Source organism: Natrix helvetica, assembly GCF_964273705.1.
Source record: "Natrix helvetica genome assembly, chromosome: Z".
NCBI lineage: Eukaryota > Metazoa > Chordata > Lepidosauria > Squamata > Natricidae > Natrix > Natrix helvetica.
The window spans coordinates 133,630,330-133,655,339 of NC_138554.1; the positions used below are offsets into that span (position 1 = coordinate 133,630,330).

General features: G+C 44.4%; 1 protein-coding gene across 5 annotated transcripts in view; it reads left to right on the forward strand.

The window, feature by feature from the left end:
• Positions 1–25,010, forward strand: part of PRKAG2 (protein kinase AMP-activated non-catalytic subunit gamma 2) — a 262,399-nt gene that overhangs the window by 80,608 nt on the left and 156,781 nt on the right. For all 5 annotated transcript variants that reach the window (XR_014176763.1, XR_014176764.1, XM_081970170.1 and 2 more), the window contains exon 2: positions 21,527–21,598. Coding sequence is in view for 3 of the 5 variants with exons in the window: in XM_081970170.1 (XP_081826296.1) it covers positions 21,527–21,598 (72 nt within the window). In the remaining 2 variants the exon portion in view is untranslated. The remainder of the gene's footprint in view (positions 1–21,526; positions 21,599–25,010) is intronic.

A 25,010-nucleotide genomic window follows, 5' to 3' on the forward strand; every position in this document is an offset into this window, starting at 1 on the left:
GACCCAGTCGCAATTTTCACTACCAGTTCACCTGAACCAGTGCGATCTACCTCTGGTTTGTCTGCTAGAAATTAGAATGAGAAATAAAGATTTTAGCGTCGTGATTCGGGTTTTTTTCTCTGTGTGAAGTATCATGGTTGCTGAGCCTTCCAGTACAGGATAAACGATTATTTCTGAGTAACTGAGGCCAAAGCCTAATTATGTTTTCCCATCCGTTCTAGCATAGACTGTGAAAACAGCAATCACTTCCTACATCCCGTTGGTGTGCGATAAAACAGATCGAACCTTCGGATGCTATTTAGGGATTGAATGCCCTGTGACAATGAATAATAGTAACAACAGCAATAATAAGACTGAGACTTTAATGTCTTTGTGCAAAGCCTGATCGCTTTCATGCCTGGGAATTATTGATGGCAATTAACCAAAAAGCATGTGGGAAGCCAGCAGTAAGAACAGCTGTCTCCTTCATTGCTGTGAGACAGAAGTGAAGCCATGAGGCTCTTGTCTGCACTGAGGAGGCTGTGCACAGTTTTGTCCTTTTTGTTTTCAAGGTATACTTTCTCACTGACTGAAACAGTTGGGGAACAGACCAACTCATGCAGGCAACAGACAGGCTGAGAAATGGCTGTTTCATTTCCAAGATTTACATGCAGGGACCCACCACTAAAAAATATAAAAATTCAATTAGGATCCATACTTCCATTTATTTATTGGATTTTTTAAAAAATCCTGCCTTATAACCCAAGGTGGCAAATATACATACTGTGTTTCCCCCCAAAATAAGACCAGGCCTTATATTATTTTTTGCTCCAAAAGATGCACCAGGGCTTATTTTCTGTTAGGTCTTATTTGGGGGGAAACACGGTACTAATTGCGTCTGTCTGGCTGATGATCTTAACTGGGGCTTATTTTGGGGATAGGGCTTATATTACAAGCATCCTGCGAAATCATGCTAGGTGTCAGGTTTCCTAAAAATGCCCTAATTGATTCATGAGTATCAAGCCAGGTTCCAATACAAAACAAGTCATTTATTAGGAGCACCATTAGGCAAGGCCTTTTTGCAGTCAGATCTGAGCTTTGTTTGAATTATAGCTGAAATTTACCCCTGTTCCTTCCATGCCCTCAGTCTGTGTCATAAATCACATTCCCCAATGAGGTGCACCCCTCCCAAGCCTGCAATAATCTGAGACCTGACTCTAGCTGAAAGTATGCGTGGAATGCGCTCCTACTCCCTCACCATGACAACTTTAGGAGTTGATACTAGGGTTTATTTTCTGTTTGGGTCTTATTTTTGGGGAAACAGGGTAAAATATTCCTCCATCCTCCTATTATCCCCACAACAATAATCCTGTGAAATGGTGAGAAAGTGACTATTCCAAGGTCGTCGCACAGTTGACTTTCATGACTAAAATGGGACTAGAACTCACCATCTCCTGGTTTCCAGGCCAGCACTGCTACATCAAGCTGGAGCTACATCATACTTCTAGCCTAGTTTCCTATTTTTAAAAACGTGAGACTATAATTCCAATAGCAACACAGACTCCAGCAAACTCCTTCTCTGTTATTGCCAAGAATCCTGGATGTGTCCATAAATCAGCAGAAGTCAAGCTCCACCGAAGGAGGCTTTCCCCCCTTTTTATAGAAGATATATCGTTTTAAAAAACAAGTCATCCTCAAAGCTTTCCTCAAGGGACGCAACTACAGAGCATTCCCCAGTAATTAAAGAGCAAGAGTTAAGAGAGAGGGGGCTGGACTAGATGATCTATAAGGTCCCTTCTAACTCTGTTAATATGTTAAAGAAATCTCTCTCTAAACCCATTTTAGGCAATTGAGAATATTCCAGCTGTTTAGAGGAGCAGGTACAAAATGAGTGGCAAACTATCCAGGCACAAGGAGGTGTTGTTAACTTTTATTTGCCCGATGGAAAAGATGCCGTCCTCAGCTTTAGAGTGTAGATCATGGGTAGTCAACCTTTTTATACCTACCGTCCACTTTTGTATCTCTGTTAGTAGTAAAATTTTCTAACCGCCCACCGGTTCCACAGTAATGGTGATTTATAAAGTAGGGAAGTAACTTTACTTTATAAAATTTATAAAGCAGAGTTACAGCAAATCCCTACCGCCCACCATGAAAGCTGGAACGCCCACTAGTGGGCAGTAGGGACCAGGTTGATTACCACTGGTGTAGATAATTCTTGACTTAAAACCAGTGGTGAAATTCAAAAATTTTCCCTACCGGTTCTGAGGGTGTGGCTGGGTGGGCGTGGCCTGGTGGTCATGTGGCTAGGTGGGCGTGGCTGCACAACTGACTCACACACAATGTAAAAGCAGCTGGGCTTCACAGATGACCCCTGCAACAAGCAGGAACCTCACAGGCACAGCTGATCGTCGCACAGCTGATGGGTAGTAAAAAAAATGCTTTAAAAAGTTTTTAAAAAGTTCTGACGATCTCGCGGCACGGCTGATGGTTGCACAGCTAATCATCAGAACTTTTTTTTAAATTTTTTTAGTGCATTTTTTTTACTATTGGTTTGGGTGAACCAGCCTGAACCGGTAGCATTTCACCCCTGCTCAAAACCCCAAATGCAACCAAAATTTCTATTGCTAAGAGTGGTGTGTTTATATGAGTCACACCTGATTTTGCAACCTGCTTAGCCAAGGTTATTAAACGAATCACTGCAACTGAATCACTTCAAGGATTAAGCACATCTGGCTTCCCCCATGGACTTTGGTTGTGGGAAGCCAGCTGGGAGGTTGCAAATGGCGACCATCTGATCCCAGCTGCAGCTATCCGAAATACATGCCTGTTACCAAGTGCCTGAGTTTTGATCACATGACTCTAGAGATGCTGCCATGGTTGTAAATGTGAGGACTACAAGCATCCTTGACGTGCAACCACAAATTTACTTTGTTAAGCAAGACAATTGTTAAGTGAGTACTGCCTCATTTTACAACATTTTGCCACAGTTGCTAAGTGAATCACTACTGTTGTTAAATGAATTATGTGGGTTATTGAGCAAATCTGGCTTCCCCCATTGACTTTCCTTGTCAGAAGCCATCTTGGTTGTTTTCTTGCCCCCCCCCTCCTCCTCCTCCTCCTTCTTGCTATTGTCTATCCATTGCAGGATGAAGGCCTCTTCTGAATGTTTCCAACCAATACAGATCTGAGCTTTCCTTTGCCAGTTGGGCCCCCAATACTTTCTGATGTAGTCACTCCATCTTGTTTCACGTCTCTTTCGTGGATGCCTTTTATCAGGTGGAATCTATTCATTCCATCAGCAGTTCTTCTAGTCCAGTGTCCATTTTCAATCATTGAGCATTCATACTCTATGTCGAAAGGCAGCCGGTGATTCTTAACACCTTCTGCCTTCAGACAAGTATTCCTGCTGCCATGGGTAGTTGCCCTAGGCCCGTGATGGCAAACCTATGACATGCATGCCACAGGTGGCATGCAGAGCCCTCTCTGTGGGCATGACAGACATTGCCCCAGCCCAGCTCCACCGCGCATGCACACGTGCCTCCCACTGGTCAGCTGGTCTTTGGGTGTCTGTCGCTCATGAGCATGGGCGGGGCCTTCACCGATCTCCACAATATCCCTCCAGCGCCCCCTACCTTTATCCACCGCGCATGCACGCATGCCTCCCACTGGTCAGCTGGTCTTTGGGTGTCTGTCGCTCATGAGCAGGGGCGGGGCCTTCACCGATCTCCACAATATCCCTCCAGCGCCCCCTACCTTTCTCCTACATTCCTGCCTCCCGTGTCTTCCCCAATCTTCGCAGGTTCCACCCTCCACTGGTGCCTCTTCATGGCAGGAATGGAGGAGAAAGCCTGGGTGCGCTGGGGAGAAACTGCAGAGATTTCAACCCGTTCCCCCCCATGTCCCGCTTTGAAAAGCCTCCTGAACTAACCTGGAAGCCAAAATGGGGGTACGGGGAGGGTGTATGTGCAGGGAACACAGAGGCATGCGTGGGGGTGTGGCGCATGCACAGGGGTGCTCACACTGCATTTTGGGAATTGGGGCACATGCATGCTCATTTGTGTGCTCATGCACTTTGGGCACTCGGCACCAAAAAGGTTAACCATCACGGCCTTAGGGCCTCCGGGGAATGAGGACCATTTTTGAGGTTGTACTGACATGTTGAAGGAATAGACCAGGGGTGTCAAACTGGTGACCCGCAGGCCGGAAGCATCACACGCACGCCACGTCCAGCTCCGTGAATGGGAAAAACATAGCAAAACGTCACATGACAGCAACGTGATGTGGAATAGACTACCATCCACCACACTCGCCCAATGCAGATGTGATATTCCTTGCTGACATATCATGACCCAGTTAAATAACATCAGTAGAAGCATTTGTCCGCCATCACTGCTGATGTTGCCTAGCTGGGTAATTAAATGTCTGCAAGAAAACAACAAAGCTCAGAGAGCACTAAGGGCCCACCATGCGAAGGCCTATTTTTCTGTGGTTTAGCTACTATTCAGTGCTGTCGCTTCCAATCTCAGTTTCATGGGCGTTGCCTTCCCTGCTCCCGGCCTAACAGCGTGCCATCTGAATCCCTTGAATTGGGATCTGGTTGTGCAAGGAAGTGTATTCTTAGATAAGAGTGCCCAGGACTGCGGTGATTGGGACAAAGGGATCCTTAAGAAACGCCTGGGGCCTGGTCAAGAAAGGTTCCATGGAAAAAGAGAAACGCCAGCTCTCTTTCTCTCTTTTTTTCATTCAGTAGCATTGCAGAACAATATTCTACCCCAAAGCTGCCTGCCTGCTGTATGACAAATGGTCCATTTGAGCATGAAAGATTGAATAAACAGAGAGTCACATGCCAGGAGCCGTGTCGTCCTGTCTTCCACCAGCCTGAAATGAAAATTACATTATGCCGCACAGAACTACGGCAGCATTAAGAATCCTTTTAGTGTTCTCTATCTGCCCTTTGGCTGTTATCTTTCCACAGCAAGAACGTAAGTAAAAGACGGGTGATTCATGGCGCAGAAAATGTACAGGACTCAACAATTCTCTCAGGCCAGCATTGCTCCGGCTCAGCAAGTTTAAGATCAGAAGTGGTATTCAGCAGGTTCTGGAGAACTGGTAGTGGAAATTTTGAATAGTTCGGAGAACTGGTAAATACAACCTCTGGCTGGCCCCCGCCCACTTCTATTCTCTGCCTCCCGTGTCCCAGCTGATCGGGAGGAAATGGGGATTTTGCAGCAACCTTCCCTGGAGTGGGGAGGGAATGGAGACTTTACAGTGTCTTTCCCCTGCCACGCCCACCAAGCTTAACTGTAGTGATTCATTTAGCAAACATGCCAAGAAATGTGATAAAATGGATCTTCATTCACTTAATAACTATCTAGCTTAGCAATGGAAATGTTGAGCTCAATTGTGAACGTAAATTGAGGACTACCTGTATTAAACCACTAGTTTAATTCATTTAACGACTGTTCATATATATGTGGGCACCAATGGGCTCAGTGTTCTCGTAGTCAGAATTAGGATGACTGGCAATCTGTATGTATTTACCATGTTTGCACCAACCTGAAGTCACGTGATCCCCATTTGTGACCATTCCAGGGGACTTCCAAGAGGCAAAGTCAATGGCGGAAGCTACGTAGATTCACGTAACAAACGTGGCAAAAAAAAAAAAGATCATGAAATCCAATGTGACTCCCTTAATGACCAGTTAGTGAATTTTTGATCCCAGTTGTGGCCGTAAGTCAAGAACTACCTGTACCTGCAAGTACAATAGATGTCCAAAGTCACCAGGTTTCCCAATTCATTGAGTCATGAATTGTTTGCAGCTTGATTTCAGACCAAATTTACCAAGGGACACTTGAAGTGTAACCATATTTATATATTTGTATAAAATATTCTAGGGCAATGATGGCTAATCTTTTCCAGACAGAGTGCCCAAAGCACGCATGTGTGCATGCAAATGCATGCATGTGCTCCTGAACCCCCAAAATGCAATGTGCAAAGGGGGCCCACGCATGCGCCCCAACCCCCCCATGTGTGTGTGCACCACCACATGCTCCCCTCATGTGCATGTGGCCACCTGTGTGTGCCCCCCACATGCTCTGCAAAGACCTGAAGACCAGCAGGCCTGCAGAAGGCATGCACGCATGCACAGTGGAGCTGAGCTGGGGCGACGACTCGCATGCCCACAGAGAAGGCGCTGGATGCCGTCTCTGGCACATGTGCCACAGGTTTGCCATCACGATTCTAGGGGATCTATCTCTGCACATTCAAATGGACCATCATAGACTTGGCATGAAGGACATATTGAGAGGCCTTGATTGCAATGCCCTTCATCTCCCCAACCATCACAGATTCATGCTGATTTAGATATCTGGAGCTGTTGCCCAATGCAATGTTTGCCAATGCTGCAAATTTTAAAACGTGAGGATCTCAACTCCCAGAATTCGCCAACCAGCCTGACTACACCAAACGGACTTGCTGAAGATTGGTATCCTGGAACAAAGCCCAACTCATAAGGAGAAGGGAGCCTTGTGAAGGGCAAACTTGTCTTGTCTGAAAGTGATGACCTGCAGTTCATTGCAGCTTGCTGCTGACTCTCTTTGCATCTGGTCCAACACTGAATGAACCCCACACCTGACACCTGACTGGTCACTTTTGGAAAAAAAGACCTTCTAAAGAGATGCCCACTTTAAATGGCGCATAAGAAACACGTTGACCCTGAAGGAGAGCCCCAGCTTTGTGTTCTGACCCAGGTTTCTTTAAAAAGCAAGAAGCAGAGTCTTGGTCCTGGCAAAACCCCTTTTCTTTACACGACTGTGAATTCCTTTCATTCACAGTCAGTAAGGCTTAGCAAACAGCCTTTCAGAGGAATGTTTATCAACACGAACCTTATCTCGTTTGGAGCGCTGCCAGATAACTAGTTTCCAAACACAGGGCAAGGCAATACTTGGCATAGAGTCTCTTATAGTCACAAACAGAACTTTCCAATCTTGAAATGACCAAAGAAAGGAATTGTTTCCTTCAAAAGCCCCCTCTCCGTTCGCTCCTCTTTTGTTTCCTAAGGGAGGGGCCAATCACCTCCAAGGTGTGGTTTACTCCCAAGTCAACCCTGCTTTCTTAGTTATTCTTGTCTTCTTGCAGCTCTGCACGTGCGCACACTGGGAACAGGTTCCAGCTGTTCTTCTGCCTCACTGCTGTCTAACTTCTTCTCTGCCTCCACCGCAGAGTCCTCGTCTGAGATTTCCTCTGCCCCCAGGACTGGCCCATGTCCCTCCCAACCTCCTCACTATCTGACTCTGCTGCCAGCTCTGCTGGTTGCTGGCAGGCAAGAACACTTTGGAACAGAATAGCCAAAAGACTCATTTCATTGCATCTAAGCTTTTAATACAAAAATATGAGAGCCAGTTTGGCGTGGCGGTTAAGGCATGAGGCAGGAAACTGGGAGGCCCTGAGTGCTAGTCCTGTTTTAGGCATGAAAACCAGCTTGGGTGATATTGGCCAGTCCTACTCCCTCAGCCCTAGGAAGGAAGCAATGGCAAACCACTATGAAAAACCTGTCAGGGGAAAAAAACGCCTGATATCTGAGATCAATGGATCGGGCTGATTCCCTTCCGCATATCTTTTGAGATATTAAGAAAAATAAAATAAAAGTCTTTGACAAGTATTCTAATTAATAAACAAACTTTAATAAAAGTAAATAAAAGTAAAATAAACTACCGTATTTATCGGCGTATAACACGCACTTTCCCCCCCGAAAAATAGGGGGCAAATGATGTATGCGTGTTATACGCCGATATACGGCAGGCGATATACGCCAGGTGCACAGAAAAGGATCACGGAGCGCTTCGCCCCAAAAGCAGCTGCTTTTCTGTGCGCCTGGCGTTTAAAACATCCGGCTATCTATCTAAACGCCAGGCGCACAGAAAAGGATCGCGGAGCGCTTCGCCCCAACAGCAGTCGTTTAGATAGATAGCCGGATGTTTTAAACGCCAGGCGCACAGAAAAGCAGCTGCTGTTGGGGCGAAGTGCTCCGCGATCCTTTTCTGTGCGCCTGGCGTTTAGATAGATAGCCGGATGTTTTAAACGCCAGGCGCACAGAAAAGCAGCTGCTGTTGGGGCGAAGCGCTCCGCGATCCTTTTCTGTGCGCCTGGCGTTTAGATAGATAGCCGGATGTTTTAAACGCCAGGCGCACAGAAAAGGATCGCGGAGTGCTTCGCCCCAAAAGCAGCTGCTTTTCTGTGCGCCTGGCGTTTAAAACATCCGGCTATCTATCTAAACACCAGGCGCACAGAAAAGGATCACGGAGCGCTACTCAGCGGGGTGTGGGCGAGAGGAGGAGAGAATGGATGAGCCGTCTCTCCTCTCCCAGACACCCGATTAAAACACTTTCTTTCGCCCGCGGAAGAGCTCGGGCGGGCGAAAGGAAGCGCTTTAGACAGCGGGGTGTGGGTGAGAGGAGGAGAGAATGGATGAGCCGTCTCTCCTCTCCCCGGACTCCCGACTAAAAGTTAATTAAAAAAAGGAAGGAGGGAAGGATAGAACTGGAAGGGAGGCAGGGAAGGAGGGAGGGAGAAAGGAAGGATAGGAGGATAGGGAAAGAGGAAAGAAGGCAGGCAGGCAGAAGGGAGGGAGGTGCAAGGAAGGAAGGAAGCATAGATAAGCAGGAGGGAAAGAAGGCAGGCAGGCAGGAGGAAAGAGGAAGGAGGGAACTGGAAGGGAGGCAGGAAGGAAGGGAAGGAGGAAGGGAGGGTGGAAGATAGTAGCAGTGAAAGCAGCAGTGTTCATAGTTGCTTTTACTGTCCTTTTACATTATTTACCTTATAAGTGGTAATAATATTAATAAAAAAAAAGTTCTGAGCTACCCTTATTTTGCTTCAAAGTTCTTTATTTGAAATTTAAATTTTTTTCCTGAAATTTCCCTCTTAAAATGAAGGTGCGTGTTATACGCCTGTGCGTGTTATACGCCGATAAATACGGTAATTGTTACATTTTGATAATGAAAGCTCCGTCTGCCAGCTCTGCTTGGCAGCCGGACAAAAGAAGAAAGGAATTAGTTCTGGAATGTGTAACGCATGCGCAATAAATCACTTTCAGATAAGAACTTTTATGACCTGCGCAATAACTCTTTCTTAGTTTAACTCTTGAGTGTCAATTCATTCAGTTCAGGCCTAGCAAACTTTTTAACATCGTGACAAAACCTTGCCAAGAAAACTGCAAGGACCTATCCAGGCAGCCTCTGAGAATCCGACACGATTGAACGGAAGAGGGGAGGGGGACTCAAAATTCCTTTTATAAAATGTTCTATAGATTGTGATTTCAGTGTCTGCACATAAGGCTCATAAATCTCTCTCTGCTCTTGTACTCTCAACTTACCTTTGCTTCAGCCTCTTATTATTTCAGTGTCACTGGCATCTCCAGCCTTCTTGCAAATTAAGATAATGCCAGATTATGCCTCTCTGGTTTGCAGGAAGCCAGCTCCTAAATGTTGTTTCATTGAAAAAAAAATCTTTTTTTTTAAAAAAAAGGCTCAGGTAGAACAAGAAACCCTTTGGCAATACTCTTCTGCTTCCTTGCATTTTATGATTGAGAAAAAGGGCTTTGCGTTGTCAGGATTGGCTTCCTGTTTTCATCCAAGCTTCTGTAAAAATTCCAAACAATTTTTTTTAAAAAGTTACTTCGAGGTTGAAGTTAGCAAACTCTTTTTTATTTTTTTGAAAAGTTGGGGGAGATCTCCTTTTCTGGAATTCTGTTATAATTGGGCTTTGGGATTTACAATGCAAAAGCTTTCAGAATCAGATGATCCAGTTTAGGCTTGTTTAAGAAAGGAAGAATAAATCGCCATGACAATTTATTCTCGAAATCCATCTGTCTTTCCTTGCTTTACTGTAAAGATAATTGTTCTAGTTAAAAAACAACTTGGTCTAATTCTAAAAATTCATGGTTGAAATCGAAGGATATTAATCAGACACACAAATTTTGGATTAATTTCAGGAAGTCGTTTGATGGTACAATATGTCGATCAACCTAGAAAACCTGGTTAATTTCATGAACTACAATTACTTGAGGGTAAGCAAGTTGTGTGAACTTAGCCATATTAAGCAAAACTATGATATGGTTCGCTTTTGGCTTGGTACAACGTGCGAGCCCAGGCATTACAACTGGTAAACAAACCACGGGTGATGGTTTATTAGTATGAAATATGGTTTTATTGCAGCTTCTTCAGCCAACCTTGGCAGCTAAAGCTAGTTGTGTGAACCAACTTATAAATGAAAGGCAGACCAATTCTTGAATCAGCAGGAGAGGCAGAAGAATCTAGTTAAACTAGCCATCAAGGTACTCAGACAGGGGTGCCACAGGGTAGGGTTAAAAAAAAGCCAAGCTTTTGGTCATCTTGATAACTATCTTTAAAGCGCTCCATGGCTTAGGACCTAGTTACTTGCGGGATCGTATTCTGCCCCATACATCCCTGCGACCAATTTGCTCGCACAGAGAGGGCCTCCTCCAGGTGCCGTCCACTAGACAGTGTCGTGGGGCGGCGCCTAGGAGTAGAGCCTTCTCTGTGGCGGGCCCAGCCCTGTGGAATGACCTCCCTCCGGATATTAGGAATACCTCTGACCTCCGCTCCTTTCGTATTAAGCTTAAGACCCACATATTCCAAGCAGCTGGCCTGGCTCAACTTTGATCTAACCATATCGCTCCTGACGGGTTTTTAACTGGGTATCTTAATTATATTTAATTTCTAGGGGTTTTTAAATACTGTATTTTAATTGTTTTTATTGATCAGCCGACCTCCTCCTTGTGTGTGTCTCAGTATATGTCTCTGTTATATGTTTGTTTTGTCCACATATTTATTTCATATGTTTCATTGTACGCCGCCCCGAGTCCTTCGGGAGAGGGTGCGGCTAAGAAATAAATATATTATTATTATTATTATTATTATTATTATTATTATTATTATTATTATTATTATTATTATTATTATTATTATTATTATTATTATTATTATTATTATTATTATCTTGTGATCAAAGCTTTGTCTGGCTTTTATATGCTTTTTAAGCCAGATTAGAAAACCCCAAATTCATGAATGCTAACACTACTTTTTGTCAGGGTTCCAAGTAGTAGACCATAATAAGCAAAATTCTGAGGCAGGCAGTTTCCTCAAAGAATAGCTTTATTGGATATATATCATATTGGCACAGATCTGGTGAAAACCGAGTCCGAAGATTTCCGCGGTTTTCACCTAATTAAAAGTAAAAGTTTTTCCCTTTCTCAAAATAATCAGTCGCATGATCCAATCACAACTTTGCCTGGTTGCCTGGTGACATCACTCTTCCTTCCTCTGACCAGGTGTGAGGATGTCCTTGGTTCCCAAGAGAAAGTATTTTGCTTTGGCTGCAAAGTCCTAACCCTAACCCTATCTCAAATCCCCACTCCCTATCCTTCAGCTCCAGTGTGGCAACTGTGAAGCTCCAAGATGGCTTCGGTCAGGTCAGCTTCAGGGTTGACACTTTTATTATCAGCCTACAGTAAGAAAAAAATCTTGCAAGCCTGAATGTATTCCCCCTGCCCCGGTTCCTTTATCATCATAAAAACGAAGGTGGGTCAAGTCTGAGACGCATTTTTTGCCCAGACTCAATTTTATTTGGCTATTCGTCTTTGTTTGTGGATGCGGTGGCTCAGGGGCTAAGACGCTGAGCTTTGTTGATCAGAAAGGTTGGCAGTTCGGCGGTTCGAATCCCTGGCACCGCGTAATGGAGTGAGCTCCCGTTACTTGTCCCAACTTCTGCCAACCTAGCAGTTCAAAAGAATGTAAAAATGCAAGTAGAAAAATAGGGACCACCTTTGGTGGGAAGGTAACAGCATTCCATGCGCCTTTGGTATTGAGTCATGCCAGCCACATGACCATGGAGAAATCTTTGGACAGCACTTGCTCTTTGGCTTTGAAACAGAGATGAGCACCGCGCCCTACAGACAGGAATGATAGCATGTATGTGCAAGGGGAATCTTTACCTTTACTTACTAGCAGTTTTTCTTCCTGTTCCTCAAGATTACTCCTTCTGCCTATTATATGGCCTCTTGACTTTTTAAAAACCATACCGTGGACAATTTCACATTCAACATGTGTAGCGTTATCAGATCTGAATTACAAAATACCAAATTATCATTAAAGGGGCACCAGAAAGTTAGTTTTCTGTATCTTTTGCCTGTCTCCTGCTGGGTTTTTGTCTCTAGGCAGTCTGGATTTGGTAACCTTGGTTAGAGTGAAACCTGTATAGGTAATTCTGGACTTACAACTTTTACTTTTGGTTTTCAGCAAAAATGTCCTATAGCAAACAATGGACACATTAACAACAGCATTTACTTAATGATCCCAGCATTCACTTTACAAGGATAGCAAGGAAGGTCATAAAATTGGGTTGACCTGCTTTATGAGTATCATAACTTATGACTGGACAGATTCTACTAAGATTGTAAGTCAAAAACTCCCTGTATAGAGATCTCCGTAGACTCCATCCTGATGTGATTCTGTCAGGAGCAAAACTCAACAGCTCTGTTTCTGACTCCCAAGGATATAGCAGATATTGGGATAAAATATTTTTTGGAGGTTATGAACACATTTTATGAACTTATAAGACACACTGACCCATTAACTAAATGGGGGCTAGATTTTCCCAAGACACTGAACTGAAGTATACAGTTAGTCCAAACTTTCTGTGGCTAAGGAAAACAATTGTTGTGATCTTTGCCCATTTCACAACCACTCTTGCCCCAATTGTTAAGTGAAACATGCAGTGTTAAGTTAGTAACACGGTTGTTAATACCCATTGTCTTTGCTTGTCAGAAAGTCGTAAAGGTTTATCACTGCAAGTGTCATAAATAAATGTCACTTGCCAAGTGTCTTGATTTTGATCAGGTACCATAGGGGATGTTGCAATGGTTGTAAGTGTGGAAAACGATCATGTCACTTTTTCAGTGCTGCCGTAACTCAAACAGTCATTAAGCAAATCGTTGTAAGCTGAGGACCATCTGTAGTTAATCAAGTCCAATATATTATGCAGACGTAAATCAACAAAATTATAAAGGCATCTGATGATCTGCCTACTGTAGCTTCATTAGAAACTTTCTGATTAAAAGTCCTATAAAATTACTTTTGTGTATCTTCAGATTGGCCAAGGAGTGGGATGAGCAAACAGGCTCAAAATTGGTATGGTACAAAACATTTTGTTTGAACCCCGCAGGGCCTAACTGGCTGTTCTTCTCATCTAGATTGCTTTTCAATCCTTTCCTTTCACAGACAATATTGAATTATATCCCTCAAATGTTATTTGTTATGATTTGATTGATTGTTTGTAAATATTTGCATTTGGAGTTTGGAATATCTCTCTTCCTCTCTCTCTCTCCCTCCCTTCCCCTCCCTCTCCCCCTCCCTATCTCTGCTAAGTCATGCCTAACACTGCGCGATCCCATCTACCACACCATGCCAGGCTCCACTGTCCTCAACCGTTTCCGGGAGCTTGCCCAAATTCATGTCCATTATTGCGTCAGTGACTCTGACCATCTTATCCTCTGCTGTCTCCCTCTCCTTTTGCCTTCCATCTTTCTCAACTTCTGGATCTTTTCCAATAAGTCCTCGCTTCTCATTTGGTGGCCAAAGTAGTATGAGCCTCAGCTTCATTATCTATTCTTCTAAATCTAAAAGATTGTTAAGTGGCCACTAGATGGTGGTAAAAAGGAAGTGGAAAATGCTAATTTTCGCTGTGAAGTTGCTCTTTTTTTAAAGCACCAATGGTCTTTATGGTTATGATTTTTATTTTTGATGGCTTCTTTCCACTACTTTTGGAGCATTCTTCATTGACTGGCGTGCAATTTAATTCTACCTTCAATGTCTGTCGAAACAACTTGTTGGCAGTTGTGGCTATAAGCGAGGCAGTTTGGGCTACTGGTTAAAGTTGCAGGCTGGAATGTGGGAGACTGTGAATTCAAGGCCTACCTGGAGCCAACTGGGTGACTTTGGTCCAATCACCAAGAGATTGTGAGTTCTAGTCCCGCCTTAGGCATGAAAGCCAGCTGGGTGACTTTGGGCCAATCACTGGGAGATTGTGAGTTGTAGTCCTACCTTAGGCATGAAAGACAGCTGGGTGACATTGGGCCAATCACTGGGAGATTGTGAGTTCTAGTCCCGCTTTAGGCATGAAAGCCGGCTGGGTGACTTTGGGCCAATCACTGGGAGATTGTGAGTTGTAGTCCTACCTTAGGCATGAAAGACAGCTGGGTGACATTGGGCCAATCACTGGGAGATTGTGAGTTCTAGTCCCGCTTTAGGCATGAAAGCCGGCTGGGTGACTTTGGGCCAATCACTGGGAGATTGTGAGTTGTAGTCCTACCTTAGGCATGAAAGACAGCTGGGTGACATTGGGCCAATCACTGGGAGATTGTGAGTTCTAGTCCCGCTTTAGGCATGAAAGCCGGCTGGGTGACTTTGGGCCAATCACTGGGAGATTGTGAGTTGTAGTCCTACCTTAGGCATGAAAGACAGCTGGGTGACATTGGGCCAATCACTGGGAGATTGTGAGTTTTAGTCCCGCTTTAGGCATGAAAGCCGGCTGGGTGACTTTGGGCCAATCACTGGGAGATTGTGAGTTGTAGTCCTACCTTAGGCATGAAAGACAGCTGGGTGACATTGGGCCAATCACTGGGAGATTGTGAGTTCTAGTCCCGCTTTAGGCATGAAAGCCGGCTGGGTGACTTTGGGCCAATCACTGGGAGATTGTGAGTTCTAGTCCCGCCTTAGGCATGAAAGCCAGCTGGGTGACTTTGGGCCAATCACTAGGAGATTGTGAGTTCTAGTCCCGTTTTAGGCATGAAAGCCAGCTGTGTGACTTTGGGCCAATCACTGGGAGATTGTGAGTTGTAGTCCTGCCTTAGGCATGAAAGACAGCTGGGTGACTTTTGGCCAATCACTGGGAGATTGTGAGTTCTAGTCCCGTTTTAGGCTTGAAAGCCAGCTGGGTGATTTTGGGCCAATCATTTTCCCTTGCACCACCTCACCTCACAGGCTTGTTGTTGTGGGAAAAATAGGAGGAGAGAGGTATGTTAGAAACGTCCGCTTCTTTATATATAAAAACAATAAAGCAGAATACAAACAAATAAACAAACAAATAAGTAAGTAAGCAGCTACTCCAAAAGGGATGAGATTCAGATCTTTATGTCCATGAACAAGAGTTTGTCTGGTGGGGAATGACAGCAAAACGAACAGTCGACTGGCAGTGCCCCAATGTCTGTTTTTAATTTTAAATGCCAACTCCTAATTTTATGCTTAGCTTTCATTTAGTCGTTCAGGAGGCCACTGACACCTTCCGAAGGCTGAAGATCCTCAATCCCAGAATGGGATTTTGCCATAAGAGGCTGTGGGCAAATGAAGAGGACAAGCAGATGACATATTGGGGCCAGGCACAGAATAAGCCCCAAGAATCGTCTGAGTTCAGTGCAAACTGACAGCTTTATCTTCTGTGCTACTAAAAATTGAGAAAGCATAAAGCAGAAAATGTTTAGTTAAAAAGTGAAGTTGATCAGAAACTTCAAGTGGCACCTAGTAACAGCAGGAAGTTAAACTGATGTTTATTTTCTAGAAGTAGAACATTAGAAAGCAAGTTTGGTCTAGTGATTTAGGCACCAGGCTAGAAATCAGGAGGCGATGAGTTCTAGTCCTGTCTTTGGCACCCAAGCTGGCCGGATGACTTTGGGCCAATTACCAGGAGACAGTTGCATCTCAGGAATGAAAACTAGCTGGGACACTTTTAAATCAGTCACTCTCTCTCAGTCCAGCCTCCCTCCTGGGGTACTTGTGTGGAAATTAGGAGGAGAAAGGGGTATTTAGGGATGTTTACCATCTCGAGTTATTTATAAAAAAATACCGTATTTTTCAGAGTATAAACACCCCCCCCCCCGCAAAAAAGAGGGTGAAAATCTGGGTGCATCTTATACACTGAATGCAGCATTTTTGACCTCCTGAAACTCGCCCCCCTTCACAAAAATGGAAGTGCAAAAGGTTTGGGAGGCCTGCAAAGTGCTCCATGGGATGGGGAGGGCAAGAACGAGAGAAAGACGGGCCATTTTTGGCTAATTTTTGCCCCCTCCCCAGCCCCCAGGAACATTGTACAAGCCTACTAAAGGCTATGTATGCCCTTTTTTTGGCCAACCCCCCCCCCCCCCGTTTTTCACAAAAAAATGAGGTTTGCAGAGGGTTTGGGAGGCCTGCAGAGTGGGAAAACTTTTTTTATTTTATTTTACCTCTTCAAAATCTTGGTGCGTCTGATACTCTGGTGCATCTTATAGTCCGAAAATTACGTTAATTAAGATTGGATGAAAAAGAATGAATGAGGATGACTTGAGCATCTTTGCCTCATTAGATACAATTTTTCTTATACATGTAGTCCTCGACTTACAACTGTTTGTTTACTCATTGTTCACAGTTATAACGGCACTGAAAAATGTGACTTATAACCAAAAGCAGTCATAAGTCAGTTACAACCTTTGCAGCGTCATGTGATCAAAATTCAGACACTTGGCAACTGTTTCCTATTTATGACCGTCGCTGTGTCCCAAGGTCATGTGAGTCCCCTTTCTTGACAAGCAAAGTCAACGGGGAAGCCAGCTTCACTTGACAACCTTGTTACTAACTTAATAGCTGTATTGATTCATTTAACAACTGTGGCAAGAAAGGTCGTAAAATGGAGCAAAATACATTTGACAAATGTCTCACTTAACAACATAAATTTAGGGCCCAGTTGTGGTCATAAGTCGATGGACTAACTATCGTTTGAAGATGCGTGATTATTATAGCGCAAGGGTCTCCCTGTTTCCCCTTCTCCATCATCTTAATTTTCTTTATTAAATATCATTAATTCACTTAACAAGAGGATGGGTTCCTGCAAATAAATCAAGCAGTGGCACTCCAATACAATCTTCTAACCTAGGTTTCCTGATATAGTAAAAAGCAGATGCTTAGTCCCAAAAATCCTCTTTTTATTTCAAAGGCTGTGAATTATGTTCATTCACAGCCCATAATGAGTCCCAAATCATTTGTAAAGAGTCTGACAGTAGGCTGCCAAAGTCTTTCGGGATAAGGCTAATAAGCACTCACCTTTATCTTCCTTGAAATGCTAACAAAGACTTAATTGGCTATTAGCTTAGCAAAGCCATGCGGAACAAAGAGTCAAAATGGAGCTTCAAAAGGAAAACCAAACAGCACGAACAAAGTTGCTTCCTGCAAAGGCTCACATGCCTTTACTCCCCCTTTATGCCCTAATGGAGAGGTCAATCACCTCCAAGCCTTACTCCCGAGTCATCCCTTCTGTCTTAACTATTCTTGCCTTCTGGCAGCTCTGCACAAGTGCGCACTGGGAACAGGCTCCCCCTGTTCCTCTGCCTCGCTGATGTCCAACTTTGGAGGTTCCGGAGGTAGCACATAACTCCCAGATGGCCCTGCCCCCCCTCTCTGCCTCCAATGCAGAGCCCTCGTCTGAGCTTTCCCCAGACTCCAGGACTGGCCCATGCTCCTCCCCAATCTCCTCACTGTCCGACTGTGCTGCCAGCTCCGTAGGCCACCAGTGGACCACAACATACAGCCTATTTTTAGTTCAATTCAAAAAGGCAGCCATGCTGGTCTTCTTCCTGGTATTATTTGTGTCTCCAGTTAGATTCAAAGACAGCTTAGCACTGACACTGTGTGAAATAAATGCTGGAGTCGTTGCAGATGTTCATGTAAGAATAGGAGCCCTGGACGAGTAAAGATAATCCTCAAGTACGTACTACCACAATTCACCCCCAAATTTCCATTGCTAAGCAAGACAATTGTTAAGCTTCACCTTTCCTGTCCAGTTAAGTGAATCATTGCAGTTGTTAATACAATACAATACAATAATACAATAGTAGAGTTGGAAGGGACCTTGGAGGTCTTCTAGTCCAACCCCCTGCCTAGGCAGGAAACCCTATACCGTTCCAGACAAATGGCTATCCAATTCTTGAATCGGCAGGAGAGGCAGGAGAATCTAGTTAAACTAGCCATCAAGGTACTCAGACAGGGGTGCCACAGGGTAGGGTTAAAAAAAAGCCAAGCTTTTGGTCATCTTGTGATCAAAGTTTTGCCTGGCTTTTATGTGCTTTTTAAGCCAGATTAGAAAACCCCAAATTACAATGCAATAGTAGAGTTGGAAGGGACCTTGGAGGTCTTCTAGTCCAACCCCCTGCCTAGGCAGGAAACCCTATACCGTTTCAGACTAATAGCTATCCAACATCTTCTTAAAGACTTCCAGTGTTGGGGCATTCACAACTTCTGGAGGCAACTTCTGTTCCACTGATTAATTGTTCTAACTGTCAGGAAATTTCTCCTCAGTTCTAAGTTGCTTCTCTCCTTGATTAGTTTCCACCCATTGCTTCTTGTTCTACCCTCAGGTGCTTTGGAGAATAGCTTGACTCCCTCTTCTTTGTGGCAACCCCTGAGATATTGGAACAATGCTATCATGTCTCCCCTAGTCCTTCTTTCTCTTAAGCTAGTTAAGTTAGTAACTTGGTTGTTAGGTGAATTTGGCTTCCCCATGTACCTGTCAGACAGTCAGAAAAGGTGATCATATGGCACCAGGACACAGCAACCGTCAGAAATATGTGCCAGTTGCTAAGCTTCTGAATTTTGATCAAGTTAACCATGGAGATGCTTTAACGGTCGTAAGTGTGAAAAATGGTCATTACTCACTTTTTTTCAGTGCCGTTATGACTTCGAATGGTCACTAAATGAATTGTAAGCCAAGGTCCATCTGTATGGAGATATTTCTTTTCTTCTTTCCAATGTCTATAGTCTAGACCAGTGTTTCTCAACCTTGGCAACGTGAAGATATCTGGACTTCAACTCCCAGAATTCCCCAGCCCGGACATCTTCACATTGCCAAGGTTGGGAAGCCCTGGTCTAGAACCTTCTGGAAAGAGAATAAAGAACGAGGAACCAACTGCTTTTTCTAACCGATTCCAGAAGGTGCCAGCCAGAGTAGGAGGGAAGCCTTGTCAGTGCAGTCATCCTTCCTCTTCTTGGAAGAAGATAGCCGTAGAGGATTTAATTTTCTGAGAGGAACTTTGTTGACCAGGAAATAAAACCTTCGAGGACCCTAAAGATCATGAGACTGCGAGAGAAGAGGGAGAAGCGTAATCCTCATACTGTAAAAGAACTGCAGGCTAGATCACCTGCTCGGATGTTGCATGAAAAAAGGAGCGTGTGTGTTTCTGCTCCCACTAAGGCCAAAAGTGGTTTCATTGTTCCAAGAGCAGCGACCTTTGAGGAGGTATCTCCTGCGATCTGAAAGGGTCCCCAGAAGTTGTCTTTCTTCCACTGTCTCTGTCTGTCTGTCTGTCTGTCTGTCTGTCTGTCTGTCTGTCTGTCTGTCTATCTATCATCTCTCTCTCTCTTTCTCTCTCTCTCTCTTTCTCTCCCTCTCTCCCTCTTTCTCACTGTCTCTCATCTGACTATCATCCATCCATCTATCTATCATCTCACTCTCACTCTCTCTCTCATCTGGCTATCTATCTATCTATCTATCTATCTATCTATCTATCTATCTATCTATCTATCTATCTATCTATCTTATCAATCATCATATATATATATGATGTCTGTCTGTCTGTCTATGCTTTTGTCTGTCTCTCTTTCTCTATCATCTATCATCTATCTTTCTTATCTAGTATGGCGTCTATCTCATTGTTAAAGCAACTCTGGGCAGCTTACAAAATGATAAAAAGATAATTATAAAAACAATTAAAAATAGCTTAAATAGGAACTAAAAACTAAAGGACTGGGAAAGACCGAAGCCTTCTTTCCACCTCATTAGTCACCTCTAGTGAAGGCCCCAAGTGAGCCAGCAAAGCCAGGTTTTAAGGCCCTTTCGGGAGACCAAAAGACTGAGGTCAGAGTTCATCTCCAGCAGCAGAATATTCCACAAGGCGGGGTCCATGGTGGAAAAAGCTCCTCTCTGGATCCTGCCAGTCAAAATTCCTTGACACTTAGAGCCTGTAGCAAGCCTCTTTTGCAGGAACCAAGTTGGGTGGGCCAATCCTATTGGAGTGAGATGGCTCCTCAGATACCCTGCACCCATACCATAAAGCGCTTTAAAGATAATGACCAATACCTTGAATTGGACCATGGCAACAATAGCTTGACCATAAGAAAGGCTGAGCACCAAAGAATGGAGGCCTTTGAACTCTGGTGCTGGAGAAGACTCCTCCGAGTCCCTTGGGCTGCAAGGCCATCCAACCGGTCAATCCTAGAAATGATCAACCCTGACTGCGCTTTAGAAGGCTAGATCCTGAAGAGGAAACTCAAATACTTTGGCCACCTAATGAGAAGGAAGGATTCACTAGAGAAGAGCCTCATGCTGGGAACGATGGAGGGCAAAAGAAGAAGGGGACGGACAGAGAATGAGGTGGCTGGATGGAGTCACCAAAGCAGTTGGCCTGAGCTTAAATGGACTCCAGAGGATGTTAGAGGACAGGAAGGCCTGGAGGAACATTGTCCATGGGATTGCAATGGGTCGGACACGACTTTGCAGCTAACAACAACAACAGCAGCAGCTTCCAAATAGTTTTCAATGCTACCCCCATGTGGAGTGTGTTGCAATAATCCAGCGGATAAATGACCGGGGCATGAGTGATTGTGCGCAGGGCCACACGATCCAGGATCCTCACTTATCTTGGAATAAGCCTTGTTGGACTCAATGGGACACCTGAGTAACCATGCCCAGAATGTACAGTCTGTTACTACTGTTTGCTTATATCAGTTATTGATACAGCATAGCTTCTAGTTTGGAGCCATTATTCTATCCTTCCCTGGTTGAACCAACTTTCTACCATCCTTGATGGCTGGCCAGTTAAAACTGGTAAAACCTGTGATCCCAAAGCACTTGATATGGGGTAGCTAGCAGGGTATGGTCCAAAGTGTCAAAGTGGCAACCAAGATAGTATCCCCAAAGGCTGTTACCTATCTTTTATGTCCATCACACATAAAACAAAGTGGCCGGAGGTCCAATCACCTCTTGTAACTTCTATCTTGGGTATTGGAGCAACCACCTAGGCCAGTGGTGGCGAATCTATGGCACACATGCCAGAGGTGGCACACAGAGCCCTCTCTGTGGGCAGATGTGCTCTTTTCCCAGCTCTGTTTCGGGTCTTTGCCGTGCATGTGCGCATGCCTCCTGCCAACCAGCTGATTTTGGGGTCTTTGCAGTGCATGCGCAGGGCGCACAACGAGTGCCCCACTTGCAATTTGGGCACTCGTTGCCTAAAAGGTTTGCCATCACTGACCTAGGCCAGCCTTGTACCCATCTATCCTGTGTTGCCATGTCCTTTAATGATTCTCATTGTTGCTTTGATATCATTCAAATAAACTTACCTTGGAGCAGGGCTTATCTGCTCAAATAGCTTGGGGGCTTAAGGATATTTGTGAATTATAGGTAGTGTTTGCTTTTCAAGCTTCAATGAAATTTTCTAAACTTCTGTTTGTTTTAGGATCTCAGTTCCTTTGCCATGCCGTTCCTGGATGGGGACATGGATGGGTCTGAGAAACATGCTCCACGAAAGGTAGGGACCTTCAAATGCCCTTTGAAAACCAAAATTAATAAATTCTAAGACTGTTGTGTTATTTATCTTTATTTATTAAGCTTGTGTGCTGCCCATCTTGCCAGAGACAACGCTAGGCAGCCTACAGACTTTCAATTAAAATTCACGGAGAAACATGAAAACACAATAAATAAGGCTCATACATTTAAAATTCAATTAAAATTAAATTAACTGGGGTGGAGAGCAGTGGTGGGTTCCATATCCCGTTGCAACTGGTAGAGTTCAATGGGGCCTGGTATCCACCATATGAATGTACGCAGCACATGCATGCACCCTATCCTCCGAGAGCCTCTGCGACGCTCCAGATGCTTGGTGGAGCGTCATGCAGGCGCCATACGCGCTGTGCGCGTACGTGGAAGCGGCGAAGAGTTCAAATACAGGTTAAGGATGGGTGGGCCCTCCGGAGCACCGTACCGGAACGGTACCTGGTGCTCTGGGCACCGGAGTGGAGAGAGAGGAAGCAAAAAGTGCACAGAAAGGAAACAGAGTGTCACCTTCCACACTAGCTACCTAATGGCTATGTGTGCCATTCTCAATATCCAATTAACCAGTGGAACTGCTTGCCTCCAGAAATTGTGGGTGCTCCAATACTGGAGGTTTTTAAGAGACGGGACAGTCACTTGTCTGAAATGGTTTATAGGGTTTCCTACCTGAGCAGGAGGTTGGACTAGAAGACTTCCAAGGTCTCTTCCAACTCTGCTATTCCAGATTAAAAGTGGGCTATGCGTTTAAGGCTAATTAAGTAATATTTATTTGGGTGAGTTTGGGCCAGTCCCTTTCTCTCAGCCCTGGGAAACAGGCAATGGCCAACTACTTCCCAAAAACTTTGCCAAGAAAACTGCAGGGAGTAGGAGTAGTTCAAAGTGTCTCCAGGAGTCAAGAGTGATTTAAAATAAAAGAGAGAGAGAGAGAGAGAGAGGAAGGGAGAGGAAGGGAGGGAGCGGGGGGGGGGGTCTCTTTCCATTTCCATTGTTCTTTATTTCATAAGCTCTTTGCCCCACCAGCACCAGGAAAGCCATCCAATTTAAAAAAGCTGCTCATTAAGTATCATCAGAAAGGCCAAAAACAAGCAAAGGCTTTCATTTCTCCAGAACTATATTTATCCTTCTCACCATAATGAGTTTCTCAAATAACCTTCCAAATATCTCATGAACTACTGACCAGCTGCTCAGCAGTGTCTTCCCAAGGAAGCTTCTTATGACCCACTGGGACCGCATAATGGGATAGAGTGGATATTTTTGTTATATGCAGAAAATGATTAAGAGCAAAAAAAAAAAAAAAAGAATGGTCAGCTGCAATGAATGAAATGGAGAAGCAAGCAAGCAACCAGCTATGTCCCAATCTCAAAGCACACTGGAGCAGTGGAGAAGTCAGATCAGTCAATGAATTCTGATCCAATGGTTGTTGGTTTTTTTTGTTCCTTCCTCTAGCAAGTGTGGTGCAGTGGTGGGATTCCAAATGTTTTCCTAGCAGTTCTATGAGAGGGCGCTTTATGCGCATACGCAGCACTCAAAGACCGCACTTGGTGTCAGGAAGAGGTGGGTTCCTACTGTTTCGGCCCGGTTTGGTGAGTTGGTAGTAACTTGGCGGGCCACCCTCCCAAACCAGTTCTATTGGAGGCGCCATAGGGGGTGCCATCTTGTTTTTTGCTTCTGCGCATACGCAGAATCAATTTTTTTTACTACTGTGCATGCACACGTAAAATGCGAACCGGCAGCAACAAAAGCCGGAACCCATCCCTGGTGTCAGCGCTGGTGAGCTAAGCTGTTTTTTTAGCTCAGCTGAGGTGCAGCAATCCACCCTGCCATACGAATCAGCTGAGCTAAAAAAGCAAGGGAATATAGGAACGACGGGCAGGAGGGCGGGGCCAGTCAGAGCTGCTTTTTACTGGTTCTCTGAATTACTCAAAATTTCCGCTACCGGTTCTCTTGAACCGGTCTGAACTGGCTGAATACCACCTCTGGTGTGGTGAAACAAAAAATTAGAATGCGTCTGTTCTTCAAACCAGTTTTTCTCCTGACATCTGGTTAGCCATTGCGGGAACGTTAATGCCAACCTGGATGAAACTTTGATCTTTGTGATATTATAGTGAGATGAAAATGAATGCAAGTAGCCCTCGGCCCAAAATTTCCATCGCTAAGGAAAACATTTGTTAAGTAAGTTTTGCCCCATTTTGCAAATGACTACAATCAGATGAAGCTGGCTTCCCCATTGCCTTTGCTTCTCAGAAAGTCGCAAAATGGGATCACTTGATCCCGGGACACAACAACTGACCATGAGGATGCTACAACAGTTGTAAGTGTGAAGACCAGTCATAACTCACTTTTTTTCCAGGAGTGGGTTCCGGATTCTTTTACTGCTGGTTTGCTCAGGGACCCGCTTGGGGTGCGCGTGCTTGATGCACATTATGCGCACATGCACAGAAGTAAAAAATATGGCTTCTGTGCATGCACATAGCAAAAAACAAGATGGCAGTGCCTACACCGCCACCTATTGAACTGGTTTGGCCACGTGCACGGCCAACTTACTATCTACTCGGCCAAACCAGTCCGAACTGGTAGGAAGCCACCTCTGCTTTTTTCAGTGCCATTGTAACTTTGAATGGTCACCCAACAAATGTGACTACCTGTATTTCTCCTGAGGAAGCCCTGCACACATTTGGAAAGGAGGCATTTAAAGTGCAGTTGCTCTCATGTTCTAATTATATTTTATTTTACCCCTTGAGACAACTTCAAGAAAAATTCCAGGAGCAATTTTTCTGTCTGGCGTTAATGTTTTCCAGGATCCATTGATTTCACAAGTAGATTGATTTAGCAGCTGAAATTGGCCGAAGTACTGTGGCGCTGACTCACATCTACCATAGTGGGACATTTTAGGGTTTTTACAGTCTTAATTGAGAGCAAAAAGAAAAAAGAAAAAAAGACTACTGTATGAAGCAAAGTACATTCCAGGGCCTTAAAAGGTTTGCATTTCACCCACTCTCTTCTTGATGCTATTCTGTGTTCTTATCTACAATGTAAAGCCTTATCCCTTGGATTGGGGTTTAATGCTTTATTTTTTCCTAATCAAAAGCTAAAAGAAAAATTATGAAGCCACTGATGAGATGAGTCTGCAAGCACAGATGAGGTTTTGCCTAGAGTTGCCAGTGAAAATTAATAGCTAGGTGCCTTCATGAAGTTTTTGCCACTTTATTCCTGGTTAACTTACTTCTAAAAACCTGTGCAGAACTTTCTGGGACCAAACCAAGAATTTGTAAGAGGAGATGCATATTCAAATAGCCGTATGTGCTGAGGAACATGGCAGTTGTAGGCTACCCCATATATCAAACATCAGGTTGTAGAAGGACGTCTTAGTATGGGAAGAGCCCATCAAA